Source organism: Poeciliopsis prolifica, unplaced genomic scaffold (assembly GCF_027474105.1).
Source record: "Poeciliopsis prolifica strain line A6 unplaced genomic scaffold, Auburn_PproV2 SCAFFOLD080, whole genome shotgun sequence".
In the NCBI taxonomy this organism is placed as follows: Eukaryota; Metazoa; Chordata; class Actinopteri; order Cyprinodontiformes; family Poeciliidae; genus Poeciliopsis; species Poeciliopsis prolifica.
Genome location: NW_026562455.1, coordinates 496788 through 520181, shown reverse-complemented (window position 1 = coordinate 520181; position 23394 = coordinate 496788). Strand labels below are relative to the sequence as shown.

Here is a 23394-nt window from a genome sequence, read left to right as displayed (position 1 = left end):
AGTGTTTTAATAATTTTATTTGTTAATGATTCTTTAGTTTTTAAAGAATAATCAGCCATAAGAAACAATTATACATAATAAACTAAAATCATCATTAGGATAATCAAATAACTGACTAAAGTAAAACTGAAACAAGGCTAATCTAATCAAAGAAAGAGACAATATATTAATGAAACTAGAATCAATAAATCAAACTCCAAAACAACTAAAAAACCCAGGCCCTGACAGAACCAAAGCAATTATGCAACCAAACCTTAAAACAAGAGTTTACACTGCCTTCTTTTTCATTCTGTTTCAATGTGTTTCTCAGTCCACCAATCTCTGAATGTGTGTCTAAGATCTCAGCTGCAGCACTTGTGTTCCCTTCTCTTTAATTTTAAAAGGAGAGACACTTCCGGAACCCTTCCTTTAACTGCTTACTCTCTCAGGGTTTAAGGTAGACATTCAATAAGATAGAATAAAAACAACACATTTAGATTTTAGTCCATTGAATATGCACATGTATACAGATGTCCATCCATTTTCTGACACCCTTCTCCCTTTTGGAGTCATGAAGGTACTGGTGTCCATCTTCAGTAGTTAACTGGCAGGCATTTGAAGAAAAAGTTTCTTCAAATGCCTGCAAAACTATGAATGAATTGAAGAACTCAGCAGCAAGCTCTATTGGGTAAAACATAATTTTTGTTCAATCTGCCTATGGGCAGATTGATGAAAGCCTTGAGTAAAAGTCTTGGTCAGAGAGTAAAATGTGTGCATATGTTTTCCATCTGAAACAAGCAAAAGCTTGATTTTGAATGGCCTTTTTGAGTTTTTTCTTTCCTGATCAGAGCTCTCACTGTCTTCTTTTCAATTCTCTTGTACACTCCAGCATTCAATGTTCTCTGTGTCTCACCCATTGTCACATGACTGTACTATCACCACAGTCCTTTTTATCCTCAAATTTGCCAACAATTAGCTTTTTTTTCTTATTGAGTGAAAATAGAACCAGTGTTGCAGGGCATTGTTCCTTTTCAGGATTAAAAAATTTGCAACCTATTCATTTTTAAGCAGCAGAGAGACATCAAAATATGATAATCGAAGTCACATAGACTGATATTAATAAAACATCATTACTGCTTTAGCTATGTTTCAAGCATTGTGCTTGTCAGAGAATGTAACACAGGAGGGGAGCACAATGACTCATCGGATGAATGATGTGTAATGATACATTACATTTGTATCATTACATAACTGTGAATGTACAGTGAGGAAAATAAATCTGTAAAACACCACAAAGTTTTTAATCTTCTCCACTTACAAAGAATATTGTCTGTACTTTTCATCAAAGGTACAGTACACCTCAACTGTGATAGACATGATCTAAAACAAAATATAGAAGAGTTGTTGCAATTTCTATATTTTTGGCATGCAGTCAAAGTTTGAGGCCTGGCCCCGCCTCTTTAACATCTCAAAAAGTCAGGATTTTGAGAAGTTTAGATCTCTCATGTTTTATTAGTGAACTCATCAAATTTCAAGCTGATGATCAATCTGCTTGGAGGAGTTTGATCAAATGTAGAGGCTATAAATCGCCAAACAGGGGTCAAAAACATAAATTCAACCCAAGATGTCCAATTTCCTGTTTGTTGAGCATGGGTGCAAATATTTTTGTGTAGTTTTTGGAAAGTTTTACAAGTGTACCACATTTGTTTGCTGGGCTTTCGCTGCTGAGGCTAATGAAACATGTAGATACACATTGATGTAAGCTACACAAAACAAATATTATAAAGAATAGTCTTGGTTTCTATACTCCTGGTGAGCGTAATCTGAACTGAACTTATTACATTTTGTAGGTACAATGTTCACTCATCTGTGCTAGCAGTGTGGATACAGTTAGCTCAGTGTGAATCAGCTGCCCCCTTATTAAAAGATAACTTTTTCATCTACCTGCTTGGTGTCACTGTTAAAAATAGATCCTCTTTTCAGTTCTGTGTGTTTCTGTTACTTTCCCCACCGAATTATTGCATTTTGTTCCCATGACATGTTGTACAGTATTTCATTCCTGTTGCTGGGTGAATTAACAGGACTTCTATAATCATAGTGAAAAATTTTGTTTCACACTTTTACACTTTAAATAGGGAAGACTGTTGACCCGATTTTGACTTAGGCATCTTTCACTGCACATACTCAGTGAGTCTCTGGTGTGATACAATGTCAGCCTTGAACTACTTCCTCTGGATGACCTGGATTCTTACTGTAAAGTCCAGTGGGTACAACATGAAATCCTTCAGATTGCAATGACCCATATTTAACGAGAGCAGTTCGTTTATAGGTTCTGTATTTCCTGTCCTGCTAATTATTTCAATTGTAAACAAGGCAAAAAGACGAAAAAAAGGTTTGTAGTAAATTCAGGGATGCTTCCAAATATACTGCTTTAATTGAACAGTTTCATGAAGTGTAATCACATGTCCACATACAACTTGTGTTAATGATCTTGACATTAAATGGATTGGATTGGATTTAATCCTGAGCCCATTGCTATGCATATTCTTTCCAGCATCTTTGAGCTCTGGTAGTGAGTCAGATGATACATAGTTTACCAACAATTCTTATTTTGATTTTGGAATGCAATGTTTGTAGATACAAAACATTTTTAACACAACAAAATGATGGATAAAAAGGGCATGTGTTATATTTTTCTGAGAGACTTCACCAGACCGACAGTTGTCAAGCCCAGGGGTAGCAACCATGAAAACTACATATTGCGCGTTTTGGCAAATCTGTAACCCTGTGATGTGAAATGATTCGGCATTGAACACGTGACACAAGTAAAGCAGCATGACAGGCAGTGAGAATGATTACACCAGACCTGGAAGTTCTTGTCTCTGGGAAGGAATGCCGTTGAAAGCCTCCCATTGGTAGAGCCCTGCAGATGCTGGGGGGTCGCAGGGAGTGCAGCAGGGGGTTCATGGAGTGGGGGATGGGGAAATATGGGGTAGCAGAAGCATGAGTAAAAGATGAAAACCAATCTGTGTGTTCCCTCAGAACCCCATTTTAGCTTTTGTTCTGTAGAGTTAAATTAGTGCAAATGGTTTTATGTTCTTTTCTGTGGTCTCCACAGATCCAGTTCCCTCCGTCTTCCACAGAACAGCACAATGGAGTTTCAGCTCAGGTTGTTGCAGGTGTTTTGTTAATACTTCCATAGCCTGGGGAAAAATTATGCAGTGGTTTTCTCTATTTCAGTCAGAAGAATATTATGAGCAAACTATCTGAGAAAGCAAACATACCTTGACACAGACATACTGTATCATTCTGAAATATTGATGTCTTTAAAAGTGTTGACCACGAGGCATAAATTAGCACTCCTCACTTTACATAAATGTCTTTAAAAATTCTGAAATTTAAAAAAACTAATTCTGTTAATTTCTGATATCTAATATCTTTGCTACACTTGATACAATTAAATAATGCCCAGGCAATTTTCAACTGGAGCTGTAGCACCTGATGGAAAAAAAAAAAAAGAAAAAAAGAAATGATTTGGGAGCAGATGACTGGCTGAGAAATGGCCTACAGTTTCATCTGATCAAGCAGAATTCAAAGGAGGCTCTTTACCTTAGAAATAAAGGATTTTGAATGTTTTTTTTAATAAGGTGACTTCTGAGTTAGTCATCTTTATACAAATTTTATTCCAACACCGTTTTTGTAATGTTCAATCAAAACATCATTATTGAGATTGTATGAAACTATCATTGCAACATTGTTACTGTTGTTCTTTCCTTTTGAGAACCATGTAAACAGCAAAAATAATAATTAAATAATCTCATTTAGGAGAACAAAAAGAAGATGTGTCTGAAATTTGAAGACCCTAAAAAAGCTAATTTAATACCAAACTGTAAAAATTCACAGGTTTTTCAGAGGATTTGCAAAATGAAAGAAAATAACTTTGATGATGACAGTGCTTGAAGTGTAGGTCAGATTCTGTAAAAGTCTTTTCAAGGCTGCAGCTCTGATCTGATAACTTGAACAGTCATATATTGGACCACCCAACTTCCAATATTGACAGAATGTTTAGACATATTTCAGTAAACTGACAATCAAGGGCATGACCCTCACTTGACCTTAACATACTCTACGAAATCTATTACATAAGCAAGTTATGGATATGCATTTCAGAATTTAACATAGTGATTAAATGCATGTTTCAACAAATATTTAAAGGTAAACTAGAAGTACATAATTAATACCAGGTAACCACACCAAGCAGGAAGTTGACTGTCTTGGATTGAAGTTCCAATTTTGACCCAATTCGGGTTCTGCATTTGATTGAAGTTCTACTTCAGATTTTGATCAATCAGTTTCAACATTGGCTGGTTTGCTCATAAGGCATCACTGAAGAAACTTCATCAAAATGGTGAGTTTTCAGAATTAAATTTAATAAAAACAAATTTCAATGTCTCAGGAAATTTAAATCATACATAAAATCAGTAAAAAAAACAAAAAACATTTTAAATATAAATTTCAGGCTTCTGAAAAGTATGTTCATTTGGTGGCATAAACTGGACGAAACTTTATCGAATTATATGCACCAAATACCAGATCCAGACAGCAGAACTGCTGCATTGGTATAATTCCTTTGGAAAGTCACTCATTTTCTTGAATGGATTTTGCCACATAGGGTTGTGGTTATCTTTGTTTCATCCTTTCTTATCACACCTTATTATTAGTTAATGATATTAGTGATCATTTACCTGTTTTTGTGGTTTGTGAAAAAAAACACATGAAAGATAAGAGTAATCCAATTTCTAGAAGACTAAGGACTGAAGAATCCATAAAAGCATTTAATGATGAATTCTCTAAACAAAACTGGGAGTCGGTATTAAAAGAAAATGACATGGATAAAGAAAATGATAATTTTCTGAATATTTTTAAATTGTTACATGATAAAAAAAACTGTCCCAATATGAAGTTTATTCATTAAAAAAATATTCAGAAACTCCATTGATCACTAAGGGACTGCAAAATGCCTGTAAAAAAAGAACAAACTATACAGAGACTTCATAAAGCATTGATCAATAGAGGTGGAAAAAATATAAGAAATATAAGGACAAATTAACTGCTATTTTACAGATAGCAAAACAAGATTATTATAGCAAACAGTTGGATAGAAATTATTTATTTATTTTTACTTTATTTAACCAGGTAAACCCCATTGAGATGTGGATCTCATTTTCTGCAATACACAGTAACCTGGTTACAAAATAAAACCAATTAATACATATTCACAAGAATAAAACAATAAAAGCAGTGACACTGTTTCATAGAATCTTGTTGCCTATATTTAAGACCCACTCGAAAGAAATCCAATGAAATCATTTCCGACATCTTGAGTTCTGACTGCAGTTGATTCCACATTGTAGGAGCATCACACTGAATGCTTGCTTCCCTTTTTCTGATCAAACACGTGGAACATGCAGAGGAATAATGCTAGAGCATAAAGAATGAGAACAAACAGATCTATGTAAAAGAGAGCTTATGGAGAAATAAAAATAATATTAAAGCTTTCCCAGCAACAGGCAACAGTTTGTGCAATTGGGTGATTTCCAGTTTCCATGCCTGGACGTTGTTTGTGGTGTTCCCCCAGGCTCAGTATTGGGACCAAAGTTGTTTATCTTATGCATAGGTGATATATGTAAGGTTTCCAAAACACTTAACTTTGTTTTATTTGCAGATGATACAAATATTTTTTGTACAGGGGAAAATTTATAGCAGCTCTGGATAGAAATTAATTTAGAGTTATGTAAATTGAAAAAGTGGTTTGATATAGACAAATTATCACTAAATTTAGATAAAACCAAGTTTATGTTATTTGGGAATTGTAAAGGGCATAGAAATTTACATATAATAATTGATAATGTGACTGTGGAGAGAGTGACTGAAATTCGGTTTTTGATCTGTTGGATCTTATTAGGAAATAATAAGATGTTGGAAACCTCATATTAAATATGTTCAATATAAAATAGCTAGAAGTATTGCAGTTCTCTCTAATGGTAGAAAATTTCTAAACTCTTCTGCCCTTCATAATCTTTACTGTTTACTTTACGTTTGGGGCAACACTTACAAATCTTCACTTCAATCATCATGCACCTTACAGAAAAGAGCCACTCAAATAGTTCAGAAGGTTGATTTTAAGTGTCATAACAATAATTCATTTATTGATTCTTATTTCCTGAAACTCCCAGATTTGGTAGAGTTTCAAACTGCACAGTTCATGTATAAAGTTAGAAACAAGCTATTACATAAAATATTCAAAAATAATTTAATGATAGAGTGGGAGGATATGACTACAGAAAAAACCTCAGCTTCAGAACGCTGAATGTTCGAACAACAATGAAAATAATGTGCATTTCTGTTATTAGTGTGGAGATCTGGAATAAACTCACTAAAGAGCTGAAGCCAAGTCCAAGCATGAGGTATTTTAAGAAAAGACTCAAAATGGTTGCTATTCAAAAGTATGAGGATGAACAAGAATGATGAATGTGGCTGGGAATTACAGCACTGTGGATGATTTGGACAACTGGGTGCAGGATTGTGTAAGTGTGTAAATATATGTGGGTAATAGGTATATGTTATTTATGTATGCAGGTAGATGTGTATGTATATATATGGGTGTATGTATTATTTGAATCTGGTTCAGGAAACATTATTATTATTTTTTCTGTTTTTTTGAAAGGATACTGGAAACAGGAAGACTAAGCTATGAATTGATGAATGGAAAAGGGTCTGATAATATAAGTTAAACTTCATCATATTCTGTGACTGTGAGTCTGAAAAGGAGTAAGAGGTGTCTTTATATGTACTTGAGTTTGTAAATTTGATAGAAGGGTATTGTATTTAGAGCTGCACAGTGGAGCAATTGGTAGCACTGTTGCCTTGCAGCAAGAAGGTCCTGGGTTTGATTCCCGGCCTGGGGTCTTTCTGCATGGAGTTTGCATGTTCTCCCTGTGCATGCATGGGTTCTCTCCGGGTATTCCAGGTTCCTCCCATGTTCCAGAAACATGACTGTTTAGGTTAATTGGTCTTTCCAAATTCTCCCTAGGTGTGTTTCTGTGTTGCCCTGCGACAGACTGGCGACCTGTCCAGGGTGTAAACCCCTCTCGCCCGGAATGTACCCAACCACAGAAAATGGATGAATGGATGTATTTACACTTCAACACATGAAAGTCTTTATAACTGTTGTTTTGTTTTGTTGGTGAAATGTCTGAAATAAATCATCATCATCATTGCAGGAGCCATGCAAACATTTTGTGGAACTAAATACAAAATATCATTTTGTGTTTATGTGAGTTTAATTTATCACTCTTCTATTTTAAAAGGACGAGCATCTGTAATGGTATTGTGCTTAAGCTTATTACGTGGTGCCCTTCGATTGGTTATTGACTAATTAGTTTAGAAAAGATGAAATCATTTGCTCATTGTGGAAGTCTGGCACCTTGAGAGTAACAGTCTTTTGACCGTCACTTTCTATTTGTTTTGAATCTGTTGGTTATTTTTCTTTCCTTTTAAGTTCAGACTTAAAGATAACCGTCGGATTCAAGACCTCATTTTTTAGAAGAAATGTATCGCGTACGAAAAAGCTTTAAGGTGGTAGACTAATGAGAGCTTGCCGCACTTACAATCATCACCATCATCATCATCATAATCATCACCTTTTGCTTCCACTTAGAGTTTTATATATGGGTACAGTACTCTGTGAACAACCAGCTGCTCAAGCAATGATATTTTCTTAAAAAAACCTTTTTCAAGAAAATTGAAATGACGTTCTATTCTATTCTATTCTATTCTATTCTATTCTATCCTCCTTGTACTTTGATTCATTCATTGATTCATTTGATTCTTACTTTTTGGATTCATCTGCAAATTTCATGTTCAAATTTTCCTTATGTTAAAAACAACCAACCAAGCACACAACCTTTTGGGAGCCTCTGTTCAATATGACATAGAGGTTTGATTCTGAAAGTTCTAAAAAGTTCAGAGAGGAAAGGGAAAAATTAAAGTCGTCAGTTGTCACCTGCTAATATTTTCTTCAAATCATTTGGCCCACATCCTGGGATATGAACTTGAAGCTTTTTGTTGTTCGATCCTGTTTAAAGTTTTAAAGTGTCAGCCAAGTTGATAAAAACATTTGGGAGAAGCAAATTTTTGCCTTTGATGCAAGACATCCTTAACAGTTGTTCAACCTTTTATGAAAAGAAACATTCATCCTAGATGAAGTGTTTTCACTACATATTGCTGCCATATGTGAAAAGCATTTCAAAATGTCATATGCAAACAGGAACATTTGCCAAAACAGTGTTAAACTGAAGCTTTGCGTTTTGGAAATATTGACAGTAGTAAAAATGTAAATTATAACAAAAGATGTTTAAGATTTAAGATGCAATCTATCTTTATTTCTGTATTCTATTCACAAACAAATCCCTTCCTGCACCTTAGCTTGCTGAACAGCTTCACTGGGTCTGTTGAAAGGGCACGAGAGACAAGGGAGAGAGGGAGGGATGAAAGGATGGGCATGTGTGTGTGTCTGTGTACTGGAGAGAGCGAAAGACAGAGAGGGAGACGCTGCATCAACCCGGCATGCAGCAGAAGTAGCAGGCTGTGCTTTGGGATCCATTGTTCCATGTTTTTCCACAGCCGGAACGTATTCCTTCCCATTAAAGCACCAGGGCAGAACAAGCAAAGAGGACAGAAACATTAAGGGATATCAGCTTTGTCTGGCCAGGATTATTTCTATTTGGGAACATTGTTGTGGACAAAGGAAGAACCACACTTCAGCTCTTTGCTGTTATCCAGGCTTGCAGTTGACTGCATTGGGAAGTGCGCTCTGGCAGCGTGGTGGCCATGGGGCTGCCTGGCGGAGCTCGACTTGTGCAGGGGGTTTTAAAACAACCAGCGAGCCTCTTCATCTGGAGGTTATCACTGCTCTTTTTCTCCATGTGGGCACTTGATGCACAAACCACTGTAGAAACTAAACCCTTATACATCTGGCAAACAGGTATGCCCCTTTTTCTTTTATTATCTTCTGAAAATGGGAATTCCCAGTTCTTTTATGAATGTCCCATCTGCTATCCTGTTTTAATGATCTGACAACAATGTTGAAATGTTTGTGCATAGCAAAGTGAAATAAAGGACACTCTCTGTGTTCTTGTACAATTCACTTCATTACAGGCAGTTAATTGATCCTGCACTTTGTAGCATTACTCCTGGTCTCTTCTGTGGATAAACTGTACCTTCATTTACAGCTGAAGTTTACTGCTGAATGTGGCAAAAGGTAATGCATTGGAGCCATCTTGTTGTAGTTTAAAGTGTTAACATATTTACTGCAGTCTCAGAAGGGAATGTCTCTTCTGCTTCTTACTCTTTGGTTCTGCTTTCGTTTGAATGAATCCAGGAAGCTGGGACTCCTCGGCTGCCTTATGCTTCTATTTGACTCATTTATCACAGTCTGTTGTGTTAATGAGAAATGGTTCATGCACAATAGCGGCATGTGGCTCTTTTCTAAGTAGGCTGAGAGACACAACACAAACAGTCCATTGGATTTTATTGTTGAACAGGCAGAAGTTTTCTTTGTGTTAAAATCATTTCTATTCGGTTAATTTATTAATCATCTTGACATAAATTGTAATGTTTATGATGTAGGTTCGGAGCGTCACACTGAAGGCAGTGGAATATGAGAGTCTTTCTGCTTGTGGTGTTTTGGGTGGTGCCGGCTGAGTCTCATTCAGTGTGAGAGAGCAGCACATGGTCAGGAGGACAATACTGATGCATGCTCCAGTGATCAGAGTGAAGGAGGAGGCAGAGGGGAGCAGGCCAGAGGGACAATCATGGGAGCAGGAGTGAGGGTATGGATCTCTATTGATCTATTGGGATTGAAGTGCTCTTTTGGTGCAGCTGGAGATCAATGTTCTCTTTCTGTAGTGTTTCATCTTGTACTTTCTCTTCATCTTCGTATGAGTTTCACTGAGGTTCTGTTATCCAATCTCCTCCCCCCAAACCTAAAAAAAACCCAACAAAGAATGGGCTAATCAATCGAAATGGTCCAGGAAAGGCCTGTCAATCTATGGGATCAATGATAACTTTCTTCCATATTAAATCTACAGCACTGGCTTGTTTTAAAAAGCTGTAAAATGAACATGTGGATTTACTCTGAGATGCTTCCTCTCGCAACATAGATATGATAATCATTCTTAACTTTTAGGATACTTTACATCAGTTACTAATGTATTTTATTTTACTTTTAAGTTTAATGTTGAAAATATTTATATCTTTGAGATGAGTCCAGTCATCAGCCTTGCCAGTGGCCCACTGTCCTCTTTTAAATTTGTGACTTACTACCCATAATTCTACAACATTTGTAAAAATACTTTTTATTCCAGTTAGTTAATCAAAATTCAAAGCCTTTGTTGTCCCCATACATGTGCATGAGGAAAGTAGAACAGCTGCCACTGAACAGTGGTTGTAATAACAAGATTCTGAAGCAACTGTCAAGAAAAACCAACCAAGTATGACAAAGGATAGTTTCCTGATTTTACTGATGTTATGGTAATGATTTAAATACTTTCAGATACTGAATTAGAGTTTTATGTGTTCTTCTGTTGACATGTCACAATCAGTTTTCAGGTAGAAAAACAGTTATTTAGATTACTGCTAAATGCAAATCCTAACAAGGACAAAGCTGTTGAAATCATTTGCTCAAACTTTGCATGTTCCAAATTTTGAATAAAAAACAAAGATCTTTCACAAAAGTGAGAAAAAGAAATTATGTGATTAGTATTCAATAAAATAATCAACTGATAACATTTAGTTTTTTTTTTGATAACACATGATTATTTCTGTTTTGGTCATCACATTTGTTGTATTCATTGTTCACACCCAGTAGAAGGAAAAGCCTCTCCTGGTATTATGTGCTCTACCTCCCACCGTGTTAAAGCAGGGGAAGAGATTAGGGATCAAGAAACCAGAACAGATTGGCCAGACAAAGTTAACCTAGATACAGTATAGACATGTTTATATGTTTCCTCTGGCTGTACTGCGTTGGCTCTTAGCTCACCGATGGCTGCTTGGTTGACTGTCAGAAGAGAGCAGCAGCATTATTCAGAACAGCAGTGAAGCATTTTATAAAGCAGGTGTGTTTTTGTCATATTTAGGTCTCAGATCACTTTTACTTTGACACAATGTAATAGAAAAAAATAAAGTATTTGATCTGTAGATTGTTGTCCAAAATGTCTTACAGGATTCATTTGGTGCTTTTTGTACCATAAAGTCTAGTCCACATGACAGGATTTTTATGCCAATTTTGTCATGATTTTGCTTTCTCATACTTTTGCTTTTGTACTTCCCAATGCAGTCATTTTGCTAAAGATCATCGTAAGTGATAATCCTGCCATGTGTGGTGTGATAAGACTGATCGGGTCTGGTCATATGGAGTTAAAACAGTCTCAATATTCACAAATGCAGAGAACAAGATTCTCTACATTCTCTTGTGCTAGCATAGCTCCGTAGCATAGCACACTCACTTAAGTCGCTAGCTTGTGTTGATAAGTCGCTTGTGTAAGAAAATTATCCATCCATTTTCTTACAGCCTTTTCCCTTTGGAGTCAGGAAAGGCGCTGGTGCCGATCTCCAACAGTCAACGGGTGAAAGTCGGGGTACACCCTGGACAGGTCACCAGTCCATCGCATTTAAATTAAATCAATTGACATTAAGAATCAGAACAATGGGACAAGTAGCTAAATATGTTAAGATAAATAGTTAACTTACCCCTCTGCTATCGGAAACAGAAGCCAGGGTGAGTTACCTGTTCTTCTTCATGGCTACAGTGCTGTTGAAATGGGTCAATGGGATCAGTTACCCCAACATGGGGCCTGGTCATATGATTGGCTGAAACAAGGAAGCTGTCTGATTAGTTGCCAATCATTTCCTATTTAAAAAAAGAAAAGAAAAAAGAAGCCATGGGAGTCTCAAAATTCACACACCAGTGCAACACAATTCACAGGTCAGAAGAAGCTTGTAAATCAAATATATTTTTGTTTGCATCAAAAATACAACTATGAATATCTCTGTGCATTTGTGAATATTGACACTGTTTAGCTCCACAGAGGACTGTCTAGTCAATGTGTGGAAACAGTGTGAATATTTTTTTCAACATTTTGTGCAAGGACTAACAGAAATGACAAGGAGTGACTATGTGATAGGATAGGATAGTGTGAGACAGAAAACCTGTGAAACAAATCAAGCTCCACTGCTTCTTCCAATGGTGGAATTGGCATGTGAAGGAATACACCGCTCCCAGTCAAAAACCACCAGAGGAAGGAGGAGCATCAACTCATGTACACGCTGCTCAATGTTCTCATGTTAACCAGCCTTAGAATTCACCACAGGCTTCATTTTGGGGAACTAACTGTAGCATAGCAGAAATCTAATGAAATCTTGACTTCATAAAAAGAACACAAGACATCACTTTAATGTATTCATTTACAACTCAGAAGTACATTGACATAGCAAGCCCATGGCTAGGCTGTTTTAGCAACAGCAGAAAATCACAAAATGTGAAAATGTTGTTGCAAACTAGAAAAGGTATTGAAGTAATAATCCTACTGAGATAAATCCTTGTTTAATTATTAAGAACTTCTACAAAATGAAGCTCCATGTGTGACTTCTATGATCTGGCATTGTGTCTAGATGTGACTGAGCAGCAGTACGCTGCGCTTCCATCTTATGACCAATGGAATTAGGAGGATCTGTTTCTCTACCTATGTCCTCTTTCTGCATGCATGCATAAAGAATTCCTACTACCTTTCTTTCTTTTATAACTACACATAAAATACATGTCTTTCACTATAACTGTAATCTCGCTGCATGTTTCTACCAAACCTAACTTGTGTATCCATAGTCGTAAGAAATGTTTTTTTCCAAAGGACACATGATATGTTACCCACATATACAGTTCGTGATGACATTGGTGAGTGTGGCAGAAAAGGTCCCCGCTATAACTAAAACAGGAATACATTCTTATTAAAATATAAACACTCAAATACCATTGCTTTCAAAGACAATCTGCCTGTCTGTCCACAAGCTTCAGGGGAAGAGCAAAGAACTCAGCATTCTGCAGTACCAAAGCTGACTGACTCAACCTGCACCTATATGTACATACTTCTACATAGGCGAAGTAGGGTGAAGTACTTATATTTATTTTCATAGTAAGGCAAAGCACCACATCTTCACAAACTAAGATTATTTTTCACACCCGTACACACAATAATACAGCTAAAACTGTAAAAATTATATGATTCATACTAAAAGACCAAGATTCGTATTATTGCTGATTGTGGATTTTTTATTTTTGCATGTTTCATGACATTTCATATATTTCAAGTTGTTTCTGTTGAGTGTATAAATGAAGTGTAGGCTTAGATGGAAATGTGTAGGTCAAAATTAGCTCATAATTACAATTAGTGTTGAGTCACATCTGAATGACATTCAAAGTCAGGTGGGTTTTTATAGGAGAAAATGTTGTTTTCCTCTTTGTCTCCAGCTATGTGTGTAGATTATTTTAAAGCCTTTGTGTTTTTAAACTCCTTGATGCTTCTTCAGCACCATAGCTGGGGGTTGTACTATTAAAGTTAATGAAGGCAGGTGAAATTGTTTGTTTACTCTAAGCTTCATCAGGTGCCAAATTGCAGCCATTACTCTGTAAGGGTCTGAAGAGCCTGACTTTAAGTGTTGTATTCTGCCGAGTGGGTTGCCCCATGGGGAGAATGTGTGTGTATACATGCACACGTAGGGCACAAACACTCAAACACACAGGTGCTTGTACCCACCACGACTCCACCAAACTCAACATGATGCCTTTGTCTCTCTTCTCTGGCTGCCATCCCTAATCTCCATTAACATATTCCCATTTCTTCTCTTGGTTACTTGACAAAAAAAAGAACATTTTCAATATGGCAGTTTTTTTTTTTTATCAGAGGATGCTTGCAAAAGCAGAGTGATGCTGCGATTCATCTTGCACCAACATCTTTAGTATTTATGCTGCTTCTTCTGTGTTACCCTCTATGCTCCTCAGTCTAACAGCCAGAGAAACACCCTTTAGCTTAACACAAACACACACAACAATAGGCTTTGTGCTGAATGTGTGTATGTGTGTGGTGTGCCTCATTACTCCTAGTGAGCAGGCTGACAGTGGGGGAGGAGTGCAACTGTCAGTATCCCACCTGCAGGCGTTGGACATAGAGAGGCTCAGTAATTATGCACAAGTGGAGCTCGTTCGATCCAGATACAACTCCACTGCACTGCCACCAACATGTCTGTCAGCAGAGCATGCCAGTCAGACCAGAACAGTTTCATAAAGTCATCTTCAAATGTTCTTAGATAACTGGAAACTCTTAAGAAGAGTAGACTGTAGAATTCAGCTGTTTTCTCTGTCAATAGTTCACAGATGCACACGTACTCCCCTCATGCCCCAAGACTTTTAGGATCCGAGACCAAGACTGGCGCAAGACCAAGACTGGCGCAAGACCAAGACTGGCGCCCTGCAAAATGAAATGTGATCAAAATTGCTTCTTAAATTGATCTAAAAGACCCACAGTTTCATAAGAACACCCAGATATTAAATGCTTGCAGCTGAAATTAATTTAACCAATATTATTATCAAACTCTTCATTCTGCTTTGTTTCCATCTCTGTGCCACAATCCACTGAGGTCTTGTGCCATCCCTAAAAGTATAATGTCCTGGGCAGTTACCCGTATCGCCCATGTCAGCAACCATCACTGTCTGCTACATTAAACATTATAGCAATTAAGTCAATGCATTAATGGTAAACTATAAACTCAACAACGAACACTGACCAAGGAGCAACAGGCTCCCTCCGTCCCGCTGCATGTAGCCAGTGTTGTAATATCTGCCACCATGACAGGTGACAAACAATCTGAGAGCAACGAGCTGCTCTGCGTGCTCTTCCATTCTAGTGTTTTATCCATTCGTTAATTAAATAAATATCACTGTATATAATTAAGTAAAATAATAACAGCTACTGCAGTGTACACAGAACATTACAAGAACAAAGAACGGCACTCAGTGAGGCTCCAATCCTATCGTTCTCTGTAAAGAGCAACTCAGAAGAATCGGATCATTTGTGAATGTCATGTCACTGTATTGCAGACTTTAGTCACAGCCTTGCCCCTTTTATGTGACATGTTACTCAAGAACTCCGCACAATAATTCAATGAAGTGAGTCACACAGATGACAACTTTTTTTCATTGCAAATGCAATTTGTCCCTGTACATCAGTGGTGTCCAAAGTCGGTCCTTGAGGGCCGTCATCCTGCAAGTTTTAGTTCTCTCTCTGGTTTAAAACACCTTCTAATGGCTCATTAGAAGGTCCAAGAGGAACATTGAGATGCTGACAAGGTTGTTATTACCAGCAGGGAGAGAACTGAAACATGTAGGATGCTGGCCCTGGAAGACCAACTGTGGGCATTTCTGCTGTACAGTTAGCTCTGCTGACATCACGTCCACAAAGCTTATCTTTCTTTGAGCTTCTGCTAAGTGATGGTAAAGTTGAACATAGTCCCCACTGTCTGTGAAAGCAAAGCACAGCTGAATTTACATGTCGCTAAATCCTATGATTTACAGTATGTAACAGGATTCCGACGATTAGAAAGACATCTTCTGCCGCTCAGAGAAAACCACTGCACTGTGTTGGAGTCCCATGTGAGAGTGAAAGTGGGAGGTGATGTGTGACAGTGGTAAAAGAAACATGTTGGTATTATTGCTTGGATTTTAATAGGTATGTTTTGTATCCAGTGAAATTTTTTTTTAACAAATACATTTTTAACAATTGCTGGGAATCTAGTGACATTTCCGCATTTGTGGTCTTGACTAGTCTTGAAATAAAATCCTGAGACCATCGAAAAGTGGTCTCGGGACCAAGACCGGTCTAGTGCTACAACACTACAACTAGCTACATATATTAATCAAGACTCTTGATACATTGACATTTGTACTGTACTCAGCAAGTACATTTTACTGTAAAGTTTTTATGTGTCCATCTCTGAGTAGTAATTTTGTTTTTTTGATTATTCCTAAGAATTTTGTAACATGCATCTTTGTTTTGAGTTGATGTTTTTTTCCTCAGGTGAACATTATTAAGTATCTACAGCACATGGCTGTTGATTTGAAATAGCTACATATACAGTTATATATACAGGTGATGTTCAAGTTCAAGCTGTGCCTGGAATAAATCTTACACTCTTGAGGCAAGGAGCAGTTCCTTTTAATATAAAAGGTGCCATTTTTTCCCACTGGAGCACCTGCCCCCCAAAATATCTGTTGAACATTTTTGTTCAACAGATATTGGAAAATAATGTCTGGAACATTGGAAAATGTTCCATGAGAGAATATGGATAGTAAAGAGAGGCTAATTTTTCTGAATCCAAGTACACATTCAAATCAATGAAAGAGAAACTTAAAGATTTGGAATGACCAAGCCACTGTCCACACGAAGATCTGACACAATATCTACTAATGGGTCACAAGAAAAATTCTGACAATTTGTTAGATTTGGTGAACTTTTGAAAAGAGTGAGCAAAGAAAGTCAAGATCAAGGCTGTTGACAGAGATGAGACCAAATGCAAAAAAAATTGAATGCAGTTGTTTCAAAGGCCAAAAATGCATCATGTTCTTATTCTTTGTATGACAGAAAACTGGTATTTTAACAGGTTTGTTGCATATTTTAGATTCACTAATGATTAACAAAAAAGCTCCCTGTTCAACATGGCTGAATTTTCCACATCCCTGATTTTCCTAAATCTGTTTCATCTGACATAATCAAACACAATATGACACTAAAGTTGCTAAGCAATCCAGCTAACCACATTACAGTGCTTAAGGTCTCCTGTGGTTGGATTAACCCTCGTTCACTGACAGTTTGCCTCTGTAAGGTTTTGGAAATGTGTCACCGGATTGGCCTAAAAAGCAGAAAGAACCTCTTAACCTGCTTCTTTCTTTCTTTCTTTCTTTCTTTCTTTCTTTCTTTCTTTCTTTCTTTCTTTCTTTCTTTCTTTCTTTCTTTCTTTCTTTCTTTCTTTCTTTCTTTCTTTCTTTCTTCAGCGTCTGATGCTGTGACTTGTTATTTTGACCAATAAAAATCGTTAGGAAACTGTTAGGAAATAGAAGGTGGTCTTGTATGGGAAACATCAGTACATATTGAAAATGATAGGAAACTGTTTTGAAATCTTTCTTTGACTTCTTTCAAATTGCATTCAGTAGCATTCAGACACTCATTGCCTTTGATGCAACAGCTGGGCAGAACAATCTGCCCAGCTGTTGCAGATGAATGTCACCTGCATCATCGTCATCATCATCATCATCATCATCATCATCATCATCATCATCATCATCATCATCATCATCATCATCATCTTTACCCAAATGGTTACACTGAGACATGGTGTTGAATTTTACAAGACACAACTGGTTCCTTTTTGAAGGAACCAGTAATAATAATAATTAATTAATAAATTAACAATTTGATAATAACAATTAGTAAATTGTTATTAAATTATTTTGGAAAGAGAGGAGCACTTGTGCTGGTGCTATGTATTTGACTAGTGAACACATTTGAAATATAGTTTTTTCCTACACTCTGAAGAACAGGAAAGGACTGTAAAGCAGCTGATTTGGGATTAGCAATTTGGTTTTCGGAACCAGAGATTAGGGGCAATTGGCTTGAGTCCAAAATTAGACAGACGCTTGAAATGATTTGGTCTAGGTCCAACTTTTTCTTATTTCAATCAATAATCAGACAATTAGTAATCACTCTAATACAATTATCCACTAAATCAGATAAGCTCTTTAGGAATTTCCTCTAAGTAGTTCGGTTTTATGTTTAAGAATAAATGTTCAAATTTTCATTAACAGATATGTCAAAATAACTTTGTTAAATGCCATTTCTCTCTGAAAGGTGAATCTCTCTCTGTATTTGGAAAATTTGTATTTCTAAGTCAGAACTGTTATGGCCTGGCTCTAGAATCATGACAAATTCAAGGGAAGCAACGCATGGGATCATTTAAATGGGACTAATTTTTTATAACATTTTTTTCTCTGAAGAGTTTTTGCGGCGCTAGTAGCTTGTATTTTTGACAGTAGGCAGACAGGAAGGAGGGCAAGGAGAAGGGGGAAGACATGCGGCAAAGATCGCCGGGACCGGGAGTCAAACCCGAGACGTCCACGTCGAGGACTGAGGCCTCCAAACGTGGGGCGTGCTAACCCCCTGCGCCACCACGGCACAAAAAAGGGGAGAGAGTGGCAGAGAGACAAAAGAAGAATGAACTGGTGTGAGAAGGAATGGTGCATCTTTATCTAGATCTGACGTCATTCTGGAGGCCAGCTGCCTCCTCTTCCAATCAGCACCAATTACAAGTTATAGAACAGGGATGTTAAAACCCAGAAGAAAGGCCTTGGGCCGTAACAGAACGTTTAGAGGAATTTATGAGCGGGAACATGAGGTACCAGAAAACAGTCTTATTACAGGAAAGAGAAAGGACAGAGAGCGTCTCCAGCTTTGACCAGGTGTTGACCTTCTCAGTTTGGGTCTGCCTGTCCTCTGAGGATGGAAGGTTATTCAATCATTTGCTGTTCATCCTTTCAGACCAAAGTTTTGCAGTCTAAAAATTATCTTGCTGAAAGATTAAAGATCAGGGAAAACAATGAAGTGAATTGTGAACAAGTGGGTCAAACTTGTGCATTGACTCAACTGACCATTATTGGGGTTTTGTGTGTCTCGCTGGTCATAGACACGTCAATGTGGCCTTCTCTCTAACTCTCCTTGTGATCTCTTTGCTGCATAGCCATCCTAAGCAAATAGGATGACGCTCTTAAAAAAATAAATTCTACTATTTTATCTAAGCTTTCTGTTTACTTTTTCTGTTTCTATTTACTTGATATATTGATTTTTTTCTGAGAATGCATTATGCCAGATAACAATGATTTTCTGGGGCCAGGCATTACTTTAATGAGACTAATGAAGTAAAAGATTACATTCTACTGACTGAGTATTTATCATGAGGCAAAGAGAAAAGTAATCAAATTTACTTTCAACTTCAAAACAGACATTTTGTTTGTGTGCCATGAATGATAATGTGATTTGAAACATTAAAATGTGACAAAAAAGTAAAACTGATTTCTTAAAAATGTTAGATAATTATTTTGCATCCAATCTAAAAGAGCCCAGGTATTAACTCTTGAGGGTCTACTGTATTAAACTCCTTTGAATGCAGATGAGAGCAAGAGATGAAGTTACGCAAGAAACTTATATTAATCAATCTCTTTCAAACAATTATCCACTATTGTTATCATTTGTTAAGTCAGAGTACATCTAAAATATTAGGTTTTTTTGCATTGATCAGTAATGAAGATGAAAGCAGTTATTAAAATGTCACTTTATTAATAAACCTGCAAAGCTTCCCAGGTCCAGAAGTTGAATAAGAAAACCACCATTTTTCAAACTTATCCATAGAAGACATTGTTTCTGCAAAGCTGAAGATGAATCCAAATCCTAACTTCATCAACAGCAAGTTGTTGAGATGCAAACACAGAAACATAAGAAAACAAAACATCAAGAACAACATTGCTAAAAATTTCTTGATGAATTTCAGCTAAAGAAAATACACAAAAATCTGAGCCCATATGTTTGACAGATGTTGCGTGAAAAGCAACAGAGGAAGGCTTTCTCCTATTTGATCCTGCTTTGTGATGACAGAGTTCAGGCCTGGTTACTCTTCTCTCTCCTGTGGCTTGTATGTTGAATGCACCACAACCTCCAGAGCTCACGATCCGCTTAAGCCAAACTGTCTTTGCTGAGTATTTAGATACATTTTGAAATGATCATATGTTTATGCAGAATCATTGAAGACACCAAAGAACCTGCAGTCATAGATCTGTCCTGTTGGTTACAATTATTGTTTTTCCTCTTGACTGAAAACACATTTTACCCCCTGACCTGTGAGAAGTCTGTTTTCCGTTTTGTATTAGTTTATGACTTTATTACTTTTATTTTCTGATGTTGTAATGTTGTAGTGTTTGCTTAGTTCACAGCATTTTGGTCAAACTCATGTTTGAGGTGCTTTATATGTAAATTTGATTTGATTGCAGTACTTGATTGTAAATTATTGATCTAAAATAATTGACGTTTGATATCACCTGCTTTAGCATGTGTTTTTATTGTAGACTTGTTATCCTGCTGTCTTAACTATTAGACCAAGTCTGCATTGCTATAGAGATTCTAGGTCACCATTCTATCATCACTGGTAGAACTGAATGAGAAACCCTCACTGTGCTGCCTTGTTTAGTTGACAGTGTTCTCCTGTGGCCAGTGAACACGGTGCTGTTTCAGCCTGCAGTACTAAAGGCAGAATTAGAGCAATGGGTGAAAATGAAGCAGACCTGGAACTTTCTCTTGGGTTATAGCAAGAGAGGGGCCAGCATCAGCTGTATCTGCTGTGTGCTGACACAGTTTGGACCTGCAGTCATGTAGTCATGTTCTGGTTCATTCTCTAGGTCTTTGTGTGACTGTCTGCTGGTTCTTTCTGCTTCTGGACAGAGCAGAAAGAACTTTAGTTGTTTCTTGACAAAAGGAGGTGTTGGTGCAGCTGGTTGAAGAGGCGTTGCCTGCTGTTGTTTTTAAAATGCTTGAATTATTTTAATTTTGCATAAACATAATAATGTTCTGCAGTAACAATTTTACATGAACTTGACGGCTATGAAACTGATGAGTAGTAACCACAGGTGCCTTGAAATGATTTATTTACCTTGTGCCACATTGATACATGATAAACCTTTGTAATCAGATGACTGAATGATGTCCAGCTCACTCATCCCTTTATCTGACAGAGATGTTACTGCACTCTAGAATCCAAGAGAGAACTAGAATACTGTGGTTCAGGGTGAGGGAATAAATTCTTTATCATCCAGATCACACAATACAATTCTCTAAATAGCAACATTTTATTCCACTTCCCAGTAAACTGTTTAGCTTCCTTTACTTGGACATAAATAATGCAGAATTATTCTGCAAAGAATCAAAAACATGTAACTCAATCATAGCAGACCTATGGAGAGCTGAGGGCAGCAGATATCATTTCAGATTAAAATGAATGAATTCTATGCTTTACTAAATGCTGCTCTAGAGTTGCTTCTTGATTCAACAAACTCAGATGTGAGACATCTTACAATAATCTTTATGGGGAAATAATAGTTTGAAACTCAGGGTAATCAATTCACAATTAAAAGCAAAACACGGAAAACAAAATAAGCCAACAAACCCATTTTATGTGTGTTACGTTCAGTCCAGTTTAAATTGGTAAATGCCAACTGATAACATTCAAAGTAATTCCAAACACAGCCTGGTATGAATTTAATTGGGTTTGTATGCTGATTCAATCCAGATTACAATCTTGGGACCTGGAGCTGATGCTGGAACTGATCCTGGAAGCCAACAGGATCAGTTCCAGGATCAGTTCCAGGATCAGCTCCAGGATCAGTTCCAGGATCAGTTCCAGGATCAGCTCCAGGATCAGCTCCAGGATCAGTTCCAGGATCAGTTCCAGGATCAGTTCCAGGATCAGTTCCAGGATCAGCTCCAGGATCAGTTCCAGGATCAGCTCCAGGATCAGTTCCAGGATCAGTTCCAGGATCAGTTCCAGGATCAGCTCCAGGATCATGACGGTACATCATGGTGTAATTCTGTGTCACAAAAAAAGCATTTTGCTCCCTGAGCAAACCTTGGGAAAATCCTGCAGAGCCTTTCCAGTTAGAAGATTTAAACTAACTGGGAACCTTCATCCTGTAAGGAAACAGTAGCTGTGGCTAAAAACGGGCTGCTGCTCATTACTTGAGTTCTCTGTGATGCATCCATTTCCAGATATATTGTCTTTTTATTAGTATCTGTTCAATTTTATAAGAGTTTCAACCTTTAAGACCTAAAGATTGTCTCTAAAATGGAGAAAATATTCTATTCTATGTGAGATAATAATTCTTTATGTTCTTCAAAGACTATCCAGCAGGAACTGGACGGACCTTAAAGTAAACTGAAGTCACATGGTTGTGCTTGTCAACAATGATAAAAAGTAACAATGAACATGTTAGTATGAACAACCAGATTAATTTCACATTATAATTATAATATTCTACAACATTCATTTTATATTATTTGTCCAACTGATGCCACACTGCACACACATTGTGTCCACATCAGGTTTCCCAGATTTGGATCATGTTTCCATTTCTAGTTTGTCAAAATGAAACTTTGCTCAGTGCAAAGCTTCAAACTTTCCCTTCTGGACTGGTTTGAACTCGTCCATCTCACCACTTCATATTCCTTTATGTTTTGAAAGTTGGAAGGCTGACGTTTGGGTACATTGGTTGTTTACCTTTGTTCTTTGATGAATTAGGAAAAGTGATGCCACAATCTAGTTTTTAAAATGTTTTTGTCATGGTACATTCCAAAAATATAGTCCAAAGCATATTCCAGTTTTAAATATTTTCTGCCATGAGTAGTGCTCAGTTTTAGAAAGAAAAGAGGATAAGCTGAATATGAAACTCAGTTTATTAAAAGGAGTAGAATGAGATCAGACCACATGACCTTTGCTCAGCGTATGTTCATAGTGAACATGTTTTTAAGTAATGTTACCTCAATTCTCATTACTTTTTTCCCGCATTTCTTCTCTGTGATTACTCCATCTGGACTGGTACACGTCTGTTTTCTTAGCAACACTTTTTCAATCTTTGTTTTTCTCACCTTGAAGAAGATCCTTCGAGGACTAAACAGATTGAAAACAAAAACGTTGAACTCAGCATAACTCCATGTTTGCTATGTAATGTTTTTATTCCCATTCATTGCATATTTCCTGTTATCTTTCAATATCCTCACCTTCCTGAAATAATGGCCTACATCATTTTTTGACACAATTGACTTGGACCAACAAAATTCACCACCTCTTTCTTTCCAACAGATGTTTTAGGCAGAAAAAAAAAAAAAAAAAAAAAAACTTTTGGCCAAAAATAGAGATTATTTTATGAAGATGACAATGAATATCCTTTATGTAAGATCTGGTTTGATATTTTCTGATGAATGTTTGGTGTCATCAATTTTTTTTGAACAAACATAAAAATATCCTTGCAATCTGCAGTAAAGTGGATGCAAATCAGATTATTATTCTTTGGTCATAGTTGTTGTCAGAAATATATTCTCTAATATGTAAATCTCCCTTCAGAAATTCATAAAGTAATTTTATTCAAGTGGATAATCAATATTGGATAAGCACCATCCCAAACAAACAAACAATATTTGGAAAGCTGCTTCAAGC

General features: G+C 36.9%; 1 protein-coding gene across 1 annotated transcript in view; it reads left to right on the top strand.

Moving 5' to 3' along the window:
* The first annotated feature begins 8602 nt into the window (after positions 1-8602).
* thsd7aa (thrombospondin, type I, domain containing 7Aa) overlaps positions 8603-23394 on the top strand; it is a 76239-nt gene continuing 61447 nt past the window's right edge. Inside the window, exon 1 of the mRNA XM_055021951.1 lies at positions 8603-9025. Coding sequence (XP_054877926.1) covers positions 8872-9025 — 154 coding nt within the window. The 5' untranslated portion in view covers positions 8603-8871. The remainder of the gene's footprint in view (positions 9026-23394) is intronic.